We start from the raw sequence: 12,911 nt of genomic DNA, 5'->3' as shown, positions 1-12,911 counted from the left end.
TATGTGAAGTGGCTGGGACACTGACGGGAGAAACTGTTGCATCCAGAGCATGTGGCCTAATCTACCAGCACTACTGTGAGCCGACCACAGTGGTGCTGAGTCCGTTTTAAAGGTTCATCTTAAGAATCAGAAACTTGAATGACAGAAATCCAACAAGACACTTTGATCACATACGTTTCATCACATCATGTGACATAAGAACAGGGAAGAACTTTCGTTTGATGGCTGCTCGCTTTTAGTTTTGTGCATTTCTTTTTTTTTAACACAAGATTGTTTTTACGTGCATAAACACACTTAACACAAGTATTTGGGTCAGACCTCACTCAGCAGAGCCCAGACGTCAGAGTTGGAGTGGACCACCAGGCGCAGTGCAGAGACCGGCTGCAGCGCTGCTTCAATCGTTCCTTCAGCTAATCCATTCACAAATTCACCTGGAAACACACAGCGGTAGGTTGGTTGTGTGTGTGTGTGTGTGTGTGTGTGTGTGTGTGGGGGGGGGGGGGGGTCTATAAAAAGCACAGGTAACAGAGTAACTTCCTTTTCTCATACAATGCAAAAGCTTTTTCAAACATGCAAAATACTTTGCTGTGAACACGTTTGATGGTAATAAGAACAAACTAAGAACAGCTGCTCAGAGTTTTGGTGAAGTTCTCTCCCAGAACCAGAGCATCACAAAGCGACTCGCTAACAGAGAACAGTCCTGATTATGACCCTACAAGGCTGTGACATCATCAAACTACTGGCCAATTACCTGCCGCTCTATAACAGGGAAGCTTCTCTCAGGCATCACAGCAGAGGTTCAAAGCACCAGCTGCTGCTACATCAGCTGGAGCAACCTGAGCAGCGGCTAAATGTACAATAATATTTCCCTTTTGGAATAATAAGTAGCTGCGTCCTCCTCGGCCATACAGCGTTTAATAGGAACCTGTTGGCATGCTGTTCCTTGTTCATTAGTTTTAACCCTCTGCAGGCAGGCGTTGCCGATTTGCAACAGTTACAAACGAACAACCTGATTACCCCACATACATATTTTATGAGTTTGTTTTACTCAGAAGTACCACTGCAGGACTCGGTTGTGCATTAGCAACTAAAACTTAATTTGAGCCTGAGAGGGTTAACACAGATGGTTGATGAATAATGTGTGATTGCTGCTAAATGTACGATAACTGAGTGTTTTTGAGAGTTGCTCGTACACGCTGGAAGCCCCTTCCTTTGCTTTATGTACGTACCAACAATGATGAAGCCATTGCCCGACTCCCTGTAATGAGGAAGGGCCAGTTTGTGCCTTGCCAGCACCTGAAAGAAGAAAACAAGTATCTCAGGTGTAAAAGGCAAGAACTGACATTTGACTGACTTCCTGTATTTCTGCATGTATACTGGATGGTTCCCTTTTTTCCAGGTAATGTGGGGCAGCTCAGGAGGTAGAGAGGGTTACTGCTGAGGGTTGGTGGTAGCCTTGAGCAGGACACTGAACACTGAGTTACCGTAGATACGACCATCAGAGCGTGAGTGTGTGGACGTTAATTTTAAATCACTGGGGCAGAGAAAAAAACGACGACGAAACGCAGACACACCAGCTCATCTGTCACACCCACAGCAATGCTTTGATTACACCACTGCTCCCTGAACCAGTTTGATCACTCTGGACCTGTCAGTGTGTAATGTGAGGTAATGCTCAGTCATGGGAATAACGGTGTTACCATTACTAATAAGAAATTGCGATCACGCTACTATTTTTCAACACACAGACAGATGAAGCTGTGTTCAGCTTACTGCGCCTTATATCAGCTGCATGGAAGTAAGTAACACCTGGACACCTGGAGCTCAGGGGGCAAAACAATGGCATGAGTGTAATAAAGTAGTGGTAAGCCAATCACATGACCACTTCAAGATGACAAAGCAACAAGGTTTTAAATTGTGTTGATCGGCCACGTAAAACCAGAGTCATGATAAACAATATGTACGCCTGTTTTTTCCTGAATAGCTTCGTGACGTTTAATGTCTAAGGAAGCGCAGCGAGACCTCTCTGCTTATGAGCAAAAAATAAAAAACTAAAAAAACAGCCCGTTGGTGTTGGTGGAAGAATGCACCATGTCGACCAATCAAAAAAATGATATGGCAACATGACGTTTGGTTGTTTAGGAGGAGAGAGAGAGAGAGCGAGTTTTGAGATGTGAGAGATTTGTGACGTTTTAGCGTGTTTGGAGTGTGTAGTTAGTGTGTTGTCTTGTGTAGTTAGTGTGTAGTGTTGTGGATAGTTTTGTGTTGTGTGTCAGAACAATGAGGCGACTGCTGTCTCCAGGTAGAAACAGCAGTGACACACCTGCTGCTGTCAGACCTGCAGGTATCAGGCTGTGATGTTTCCTTTACAGTGGACAGAAATATTTGGAGTGATACAAATAATTTGTGGCATCTTATTGAAGAACAGCTGATTGTTCTATAAATAGTTTATTTTTAAAAAGGGGTAAAAGGTAAATGGCTGCAAATAACTTTGTTGTTTGCAAAACTTGTGTACATGAAATTTAAAGTTATGAAATATGATTCAATAAACATGTTTGTGGTTGTTACAGTAAAAAATATAAAATCCGAGTAGAAAGTTATATTTTTTGTCTGATTTTAGATCAGTTGTGTTAATACAGTTTGTCAAAATGAAAACATGACTGTAAATTCAGACACGTGAGGTTGTGCTGATGAGACCAAACAAGGCAAATAAATAGTTTTTAATGGTGAAATGTGGAGGAAACATCAGAAGTAGTTAAAAATGGCCAATAATACCCTGGAGCCCAGAGGGTTAAACATTGTTTTTTAAGTAATGCAATAGTTACTTTTCAAGTAATTAATTACTTTTAGAATCTTCTAACTCACTAACTCAGTTACTTTTTTGAAGAAGTAACTAGTAACTATAATTAATTACTTTTTCAAAGCAACTTGGACAGCATTACCAGTGTTGGGCATGTTTATGGAACAATTATGAACTTGTAAATTTACGTAACAACCATCATGTTGTCTTTTTGGTTACCTTACTGCTTTGGCATTTTTACAGGTTTTTACGAAGTCCTATCAGTACATGTAGTCAGAGTCAACGAGTAATATAAGGGGAGAAATCATTAGATTATATGTCATCATTTGAAAGTGTAAACCCAGTACAGGCACTAGTACCGTTTCCAAACTGAAGGTCAAGGTCCGTCACCACAAGAAGACTGAGGAAGCAGGCAGTCTTCTGCAGAGTTTAAGTCCGTTTTAAGCTGAGGTTTGCGCGACGATATTCCCAACAGCTCTCTACCCATACAATCAGAATAGACTGCACACATAGGTGTCATCTGTCTCTGATGTCATACGACTGCCAGGATGCCCGACTGCACTTCAAAATGAGAGATGGCTCAGGGTCATGTGATTTAGCCCCAACTATAAGGTTTATCCAAAAGTTTTGAATCTAATCTTAAAAGAAGAGAGGATGTCTGTATTAGAGAAATACAGTCTCTCTCTGTGCTCCCACTGCAGCATTTTGAATTAACTGGAGGCTTTTCAGGAACTTTTAGAACAACCTCCTAATCCTGGTCTACAGCAGTCCAGCACCAAAGCATCGGCATCACTCAGAGACAGGATATAACTTTAGAGATACTCTGTGGATGAAAGCAGCGCTACATATTTGCTTCATTTGGACCCTGAAGGACAAGATTTCTCTCAGTGTTGCTGGAGGCCAAGCTGATGCCATCCTGGTTAGAAACAATGTTACTAAGATTTTTCAGGCCGAGTAACAAAATCTCAGTTTTGTCTGAGATCAGAAGTAAGAAATTAGAAGTCAGCCAGCCTTTTATGTCATTAAGACATGACTTTGAATCAGCAGTCCAGCATTTTTTGTTTTTTGCGCCACGTATCGGTTTAATATCAGACGATATTTTCACCTTTAAGCTGTCTTTGACAGGACAAAGATATTTTGTAAATATAATAATAGCAAATGTGACTTCACTGTGTAATTGTGTAACTTTGTTAGCAGCGCCCTCCTGAAATTCGCAGACAACACTGAGAGTAACATCCTCCTCTCTGCCCCTTAACGCTCCCTGGTCACTATGGCAACGTGTAAATATTACTTTCAAAATAAGACACACAGCTACACCACGGGAAAAGACCCCGGGAAACAGAGTTAACAGAGTTAACCATAAACTTCACACCTGAGCCCAACTCTCCTGGCCCGGTACCAAACGACTCACAGACCGGTACCGGTGCCCTGGTCGTTGGGGACCGCTGCTTTAAATTGGTGTCATCCAGCTTCATAGCTCAATACATCTGGGTATGACCCGCAAAAATAAAATGTATACGTATGCAATAAAATGTACATGTTCTTTTCTTTGTGACTGGAACATTTTATTTGTGGTAAAATTCATTATTAGTTCAAGTAAAACAAGTAAAAAAAGGAAGACGTGGTGCAGCAGAGCCCTGACTGTCAGCCTGGGGTTATCTCATTTTACTACATCAGTAGTAAAATGACCTAGTCTGTGGAAGGATTTTTACAGAGCTGCAAACTATCTTTCCGTGCAAAACAAAGTTCTTTTAAATGAGTGCGATGTCATTTCCTCTCCAGTTTACGAGTTATCTGTCTTATATCAGCCGATCAAACCTCTGATTTCAAGCTTTTTTCAGAGGAGCCACAGTTCTCTGCAATGTGTGCAGTGAGGATGTAACACGAGATATTTGACTTCTGAGAATAAAATTTACATAGCTGCTCTACATTACTGTGGCATATTCTTCCACTGAAGAAGATAACATTTTATTACCATGTCTCTGTAAAGCACTTTGAATCACCTTGTTGTTGAATTGTGCTATATAAATAAACTTGCCTTAAAGCACTTTTATAAAAAAATAAATAAATAAATAAAGAGTGTACTGAAACGGTGCAGTCCATTATTGTAAAACGTTGCTGTCCAGACAGATTTGGGTTATTGGTCAGTTTCTATGTCGTCTGTGATCAAAACAGTCAGTTCATTCATATTTAGCAAAGAGTAACAATGCAGTGTCGGGGTCGTCATTTGGCGCATCCACGTGAACGTTATGAGCACCAATTCAGGTAAAAAGTCTAAGAAATCAGAAGAAACTAAACCAAACTTCTTTATGTGTTAGAGGGTACAAGGCCAAGAGTGAGGCTTTCAAATGAATTATGAACCTGTCAAAATATTTGGATTTCTTGATAATTCTTTGAGTAAAAACTCGTCCTCAGCCTGTGCTATGAGCAGTTTAGCAGAACTCTGGGTGGGTTATTCATTTAAACAAACTCATCCAGCTGCAGCCAGGTTTTTGAAGGAAAACAAAACAAAAAATCTGTATTTTGATCAATTATTAAATCATTTATTAACTTAGAAAAGAGAAACATAATATTGGATCGTCCGCATTTAATCATTTTACTGTTTGAGTCAAAAGTTGTATTCAGCTGGTCTGGGAACAGACAGACTCTGGGGACTAGTGATGTCATTCTGTTCAAATAAATAATGGCAAAAAGAAACTACCCCTCGCAGTCAATCACGATCACTTATGAGAAGTTTAAAGGCCTGAGCTGCTTATGCTGTGTATCTTAGGCAAACTATACAGACTTGGTGTAATTTCCCCAGGTACACTCTGCGCTGAGGCCTGATCAGTATCAGTGCCCTATTCAAATTCCTCCTAATCTGTCCATCACCATTTTCCTAATATTTGTATTGCTGAGACATCTGCAGCGTTATTGTTTGAAACGGCTGTTTTATGGTTGTGATCAGTTGCTACTGTGGGATTTGTCTGTGCGTGACTGCGACTGAAAAACTTGTGATAGTTTCCATCATTATGTAATTTTACTGTTGGTGAGGTTGGAGAAACCTGCAGTCAGCTAAAACTGAACGTTTTCATCTCATCTATTTTAATTCTTTTTATCACATTATCCCTCTGTTCAGCACTTTGGCCGACACTTGATGTCTTGTGGTATATAAATAAAGATGACTTGACTTGAGTCACTTGGATGAGTGAGCGTTTCTCCCACTGACACTGCTGTGTGCGGATGAGCAGAATCAACTGTCCTGCCTTTAAGGAACCACATCTAGCACTGGATATTTCATAATAAATAATAAAAACAGAAATCTTGTTCCAATCCTTTGTTTGTTTGTTTGTTTGTTGTTATTGTGAACTGAAAAGCTTGTGGACCTGAAACTAAACGATGAGGTTTCCCTCTTATCTTCCACACAAGGATTCCATGTCTGTCTAACTTTACTCAAAGGCCACCGCTGGCCTGACCACTTTTCCCCTTCAGCGTGACATACATGTCAACTGACACACACACACACACACACACGGCTAAATAGAGGCTGCAGGCTGATAGCTTGCTGTGGTAGATGTTTCTTGTTGCCTTGCTACTCTTTTCATCAACACCCGAGATGAAAACCAAGACCTACTCAACCGCAACATTAGAACTAAAGAATACACGCCCAGAAAATAAGCACACACACACACACACACACGTGACTCACACTGCTAGGCAGTACTTCCACTGTTGTATTGAAGAATTTATCTCCATTGGTCTCGATACTTCCGCTGCGAAACAGGTACCTGCATTGTTAACGAAAAGAGCACAGGTGGAATATAAATACGCCAAACTGGTAACATCTACACACAAAGATGCTGCTGCACGCAGCATTATTATCACATGTCATATCAGTTTAATTTCTAAATGACATTTTCCTTAAACTGGCGTTCATGTTCATTTGTGCAATGAAAAAAAAACCCAACAAACTTCAACCTATGACTTTAAACTTTACTGCTCTAACATAAGGAAATGATTCTGAATAATAACTGAAACCTGTGCAAAGATGCTTTAAACTGCTACAGTATCACCTGACAGGAGGAAAATATTTAAAATTGAGCAAAGAAACTGTCATTTTTCTAGTTTTCATCTTGATGCATTTTTGTAGTTGGTTCATATTATGGAGGGAAGTCATTCTTTGGAACCAAGCAAACAGCTGTGTGACTACCAGACGGTCCTGTCAGCACAGGATCAGCGTATGGCACATGTACAGGAAAAGTCATAAAGCTCATACAGTGAGAATGTTGACTTTCCAGAAAGACGTGGTGCAACCAATCATCGCTTTTTGTTTGACCATAACAGCACAGGTTTCACAAAACGAGTGACACACTGACTTTGATGCTCCAGTTTCTCTTTACTTAGTAGCACAAGGAGATTTAAACATTCTTAGGAAATATATCACAAACTATTAAATAATCAGTTCTTATCAAATTTGGTAGAGAATATGAGTGCTAACATTTTTTTAAAAAGATACTCAGATAGCAATCTGAGTATCTTTTTCCTGTGCAGTATCTTTGATGTACTTAAGACTGCGCTCTTCTGGAGCCACTCGCCCAGTTTGGGCGTCACTGCCCTGAGTACTCCAATTACCACGGGGACTACTAATGCGTTCACCTTCCACATCTTCTCTCGCTCCTCTCTCAATCCTTGGGACTTCTTGAGCCACCCATATTCCTTCTTCCTGATATCTGTTAGTTACACATTTTAAATCTCATGTTTTGAAAGCCCGGTTGGTTAGCCATCACCGTTTGTCTGTACATGTTCCACCGAATCTTAGCTTGGTCATTTTCAATCACCCTAGGGGGTGATAGTATACAGATGTTTCGGTATACTATGGCAGCCACTTGGTTATGGCGTTCCATGTACGCCCTGCCTGCTAGCATCTTGCACCCTGCTGTTATGTGCTGGATTGTCTAATCTTTACACAGCCTGCACCTGGGGTCTTGCCTGGTGTGGTAGACCCCAGCCTCTGCGCCGTCTTTCAGTCCAGCCACTAGTTGAATTTCTGGATGTCAGCCACTTCCTCTACCTGGTCCATTATGGTTCTTCTCCTTGCTCCTCTTCTTTCTCTGGTTTCTCACCAAGCACGTGGTTGGTTGTGGCCATCTTCCTGATGTACTCCTGGTGAAATGTTTGAGCCTGGATAGAGGTTCTGACACTCACTTGCCCCTGGCCACCTTCCTTCTGCTTAGCTCTTGGGTTTCTTGGGGATAAGGGCTGTCCGGCCTCAATTTTGGGTGCATCTCATCCAGTAGCAGCTGGTTCCTTTGTGCTGCTAGACATTCACTGAGTGCAGTTAGCTTCTTTAGCCAGCAGGAGTGAATCATGTCAGGGTGTGCTGCTGTCCAACTCTTTATAGTGGAAACTTTTTCTTGGATTTCTGCCATTGTGATGGTTGGTCCTGTTTAGGGAGGTTGTTGTGGTCTATTCTTAGATCCACTAGTCAATAAGGATTGTTGTTATATGCTGTGTCCTTCTCCTATATGTTCTTCCAGTATTGCTCCGTCTCCAGACTCTCTGGGGTTGTTCTCACATTGCTTCCCTACTACTGAGAGTACAGCTTGGATAGTTCAGTGGAGCAGGGCTGGTTTATTCTCCTGGATCCTTCGGTCTTGTTCAAGCAGTTAGCCAAGGCTTTGAGTCTTTGTTTGACTGTCTCTAAGGCCTCAGGTATCGGCAGTTTGTTGTACAACAATCTTCATTAATCCTTTCTGCCATTCTGATAGTTGGCTAACCTCTCTCCATGCAGCCTTGATACAGTTTTCCATGGAGGGTACTGCTCCTTGTAGCCGTTGTTCATCTTATAGTCAAGCATCTGAATGATCACCAGTGTTGGGGAGTAACAGAATACATGTACCACCGTTACGTATTTAAAATACAAACTATGAGTAACTGTATTCCGTTACAATTACCGTTTAAAAAGGGGTATTCAGAATACAGTTACTTTGTTGAAATAAATGGATTACACGGCGGTCTTTTCCTGTTTCATATGTTCGGCTATGCCCTCTCTGTTTTCAGTAATTCCATGCCGATGGAGACCCAAACAAAACACGCATTAAGAGGCTCTAATGTCTGTGTCTCAATCTCGCCGCCCATGTCACCACTGCTTGAAGCAGCATAATGATGTGAAGAAATATTTTAAAAAATTATTCACAAAAATTATTTAATATGAAGGCAATAGCAGAGTGTTACAGGCATCACCCTAAAGAATGTAGCATCATAGGCAGTGTAGTCCGTGCTGCAGGGAGAATGGACCCGTGATGTGTCTGTGAGCGAGGAGGGAGAAAATGGAAAAGTCCGAGCTGTCATCGAGCAAAAACAGGAGCTGGAAGCATGTAAATATAATAATAACCACTGCAGCCAAGAAGAGAGCCTGACGAGCCCAGCTGTAAGTAAGCTGTTAAGACTCGACTGCACACCGTGTTCGTGTTTTCCTCCAAAACAATAAGTTCTGTTGGAGCAGCCTTTCAACGCCTCTCTCTGTCTCTGCTAGCAAAGTTGACCCAGACAACAAAGTAAAGCTAGTTTTCGGCTACGAGCCCGACACGAACCCGACGTATTAGCCAGAGGTCCCTTTACTACAGTTCGGAGCCGCTGACCTGTTTTATATACGCGAGGAATACTTTTCTATACGAGATCGCTGCAAATATATTCAGATTTAAAAATCTAGTTGGTATTGATATGGAGAGTAACCTTCAGTAAAAGTAAAAAGTAATAATTCACACAGCAATAGTACATTCATGTTGTTGTAAAAAGCATGATAATATATTAAGTAATTCAAAGTATTCAGAATACGTTACTCTCATTGAGTAACGTAACGGAATACGTTACAAAATACATTTTGGGGCATGTAATCTGTATTCTGTAGTGGAATACATTTTACAAGTAACCTTCCCAACACTGATGATCACTGTTGCTGTGGTGTAGATCAGTCGGTTTCAGTAATGGTCACAGTAGGGATTGTTTCTAATGTCTAGTAGACTTTCAGAGGGTACTTCATGTTTTCCAGCTTAGCCACGACCTTCACTTTCGGGTCAGCTGCTCTCACATTCAACACCTTCGACGCACCAGTTGCTCTTAGGGCTTGGTACCCGGTCTCTGAGGGTGGTGATAATGACATTTCCCCCTGACCCAACATCCTAGCTCTGCCTTGCCGCAGCATTTGTGCTGTACCTTATCATCCTCTAGCTGCTGCTTGTTTCATGCGTGTGTATGAATGAAAGCAGTTTTAATGTGCAGACTGGGTCACCATCATCCGTCTGGATGAATTTGATTGAGCAGCATTTGTGTCTTTGTCCTCTTCTTTTCTTTAAATAGGAAACATTAATTTGCAAAATTTACAGAATGTATGGAAAATAACTAATCAAACTAACCCAGAAGTGTAGACTGGCTGGGAGAAGTTGAAGAGGATGTAGTCACCCTGGAGGGGAGTTATTGCCCAGAAGAAATCTCGTCCTTCGTAAGCACTTTTCAAACTGTGCGTCTGGTAGTGTTTCAAAGTGCTGCTCACCTCTGCAGGTGGGTTATTGTGAGCCTTGTACAGCGTCTGCTTCCCAAAGTCTTTGTCCTGAAGTGGATAAGAGAAAGAAGAGAAAAATATCTTTGCACATAGCACAGCACATCCACAGGCGAGAACACTTAACAACATAGATGAATGATTCTGGGCTTGCAGTCAATTCAAAACACATACAGTTAAAATGCTAAAGCTGCACATTCACATTATATGCCAGTGTTCATGTTAAATGTTCTCACTCATCGGGCTGTGCTGTCAGGTATCTGCTCCATGACAAACACCATCATTCTTTCACACTTTCTCTTGTCTTGAACTCTATTGTCAGCTAAGCAAACAGCAGATCAACAACATTTTTTCTGCTCAGGTTAAACTGTATGGCTGATCCTATAGGGCTCTGGAGTTGACGTCACGCCGCAATGCACTGTGGGAGCGCGGCACCATTTCAGCAGGCCACGAATCAAAACAACCACACTGTGTTGGAAGGAATGAAGCACACTTAAAAGCAGCTCAAAACAAAAAGGACGGTATAGAGACAGATTGCGTCCGGATGCAAAGAGACGGTACTTGCAAAAAATAGCGTGCACTGGAAATGTGGACCCGTATAAAATAACGACAGTGGAGTAGAAACACTAAGCCAACCGCTATTGACTTAGCCTGATATATTTTCCTACCTTGTCTGTGGAGTCAGCGCGTACACGGCGAACCAATTTTGCAATTACAAATCTCTGTGGAGGTGCACATCCACCAAGGACCGGGTACAAGATTTGGCTATTTTTAAGCCTCCACGTTGTGAGTACGCCGTCATTCAAACAAAGGTAAGTCAGCTCGAGTAATGCGAGTAAAATGCGTTTGATTTCCCCCCGAACATTCAGATTAGTGCAGCATAAATTCATTCATGAGGGGAAATTACAGTGAGAACATGTGGAGGCTGTCAGAGGGATAACAGTGAGTTCAGTGCATTGATGAGACATTGTCCTGAAGGATTTAGTCACACATCTTGCTTCCGTGTTTGTGTCCTGTGTAACTAAAAATACATTCCATTTTGGTTTTATACATCGATTAATGACCTGCAGAATCTCTTTATCATATTAGGTGATTCATAATTGTCCCGAACTTTATGCTTTCTCCATCTTGATAGTGATTGCATCCTTGCATTACATACTTTAGGTTCATTTTTGCAGGCGGGTTTCTGAACAAGAACAGGCAGCGTTCTTTAGATGGATACATAAAAAGATAAAAAATTTAACTAACTTTCCAAACACTTTATTTGTTACATTTATGATACATGGATTTGAAAGTAGATAAAAACAGATTTATGTCGGCCTTGGCTCATAGTTCTTGTCTTTAAATTAACTTTGTGTGTGTTTCAGGTCCTGCACTCTCAAAGACTGAATGAACCAGCATTGCAGCCATGCGTCACTGTGAGCATCACAGGGACGGTTGAAGCCGCCCACTGCAGCTGTATGACCGGAGTCGTGGAGACCTGCACCCACGTCACTGCTCTTCTGTTTAAAGTAGAAGCAACAGTGTTGATCTGTGGCACAAGGACTGTTACAGATGAACCTGCATGCTGGGTTTTGCTGTTTTATATGACCAAGATACAGTCAGAGGTTGGCCATAAGATAAACTTCTCCTCTTTAGCCGCCCAAAAAAGGCTCTCCATCAAAACATAAACAGACCATCTGTAGTGACAGGTAAAAGAAGCCGTCCTCAGAAAAGAAAACTTCCACCCGCTACTATGGAGGAGTTGGATCAACTGATGGGAAAATATTTCTCCAAGCATAGTTCTGTTCTGAATAACCCATAATGTTTTATTTAGGGGGCCATGTAAATAATTAGCATTTACTGAATATGTAGTTACGAAGTACCACAGTTCAAAAGTTGAATAAAGAAACAAATAAATGTTTGCCTTTAATTAAAAGCACTTTGTAGAACATCACATCAGTAACAATGTATCAATGTTGTTTAGTTTACAAATGACAAAATGTTCACATAAAATCATGACAGCATTTATATAATATCACCCACCACAGCATTTTGTAATTTACTGTCTCTTTTGAAAACTTCTCACTACATATACAGCACAAGACTTTTAAGAGTATTTAACAAAAGCATTTCCCCTGGTTTTACTACCACACTGGGGCACATGTTCACCAAAACGCAGCAAACCTTCACCATCTTATCCAGAAGGGTCACCTCTTCACCCTCACATGGAAGAAGTAATCTGAGTAGCATGGTGGTGTGCAGCATGTGGTTTGAAGCAGGGATTTCGTAGAGCCCCATGTGTAGCGCTGGAACCCAGTCAGGATTTGTTTCATCCATTTCATAGACTGGTTTGCTGCAATAATGAAAAACAATTAGCAACTCTATAAAGAGAACGTATATAATAATTATAATTCTATAACTGTTTATAACTTGCATAGTTCATATTTCTGTATAGTTTTCATATTTATATCCTGTTCATAGCCTGTACACTCACTACAGCCTGTACATACTTATAGTTATAGCATATTCATAACATACCTTCATACTGTGTACATTGTAACATATCCATAATAGACCCATATTTTGTACCCT

At 41.1% G+C, this 12,911-nt stretch overlaps 1 protein-coding gene across 1 annotated transcript in view; it reads right to left on the bottom strand.

Annotated features, from left to right (window-relative positions):
* Nucleotides 1–12,911, bottom strand: part of LOC146524079 (alpha-1,3-mannosyl-glycoprotein 4-beta-N-acetylglucosaminyltransferase B) — a 32,567-nt gene that overhangs the window by 5,095 nt on the left and 14,561 nt on the right. Inside the window, exons 11-14 of the mRNA XM_085184059.1 lie at nucleotides 10,195–10,388; nucleotides 6,489–6,567; nucleotides 1,230–1,296; nucleotides 319–431 (exon numbers count right to left, since the gene is read on the bottom strand). Of these exons, the coding sequence (XP_085040185.1) occupies nucleotides 319–431; nucleotides 1,230–1,296; nucleotides 6,489–6,567; nucleotides 10,195–10,388 (453 nt within the window). The remainder of the gene's footprint in view (nucleotides 1–318; nucleotides 432–1,229; nucleotides 1,297–6,488; nucleotides 6,568–10,194; nucleotides 10,389–12,911) is intronic.

The sequence above is a fragment of the Neolamprologus multifasciatus genome, chromosome 2, assembly GCF_963576455.1.
Source record: "Neolamprologus multifasciatus chromosome 2, fNeoMul1.2, whole genome shotgun sequence".
In the NCBI taxonomy this organism is placed as follows: Eukaryota; Metazoa; Chordata; class Actinopteri; order Cichliformes; family Cichlidae; genus Neolamprologus; species Neolamprologus multifasciatus.
The sequence above is the reverse complement of the archived record's forward strand: the minus strand, read 5'-3'. Positions and strand labels throughout refer to the sequence as shown.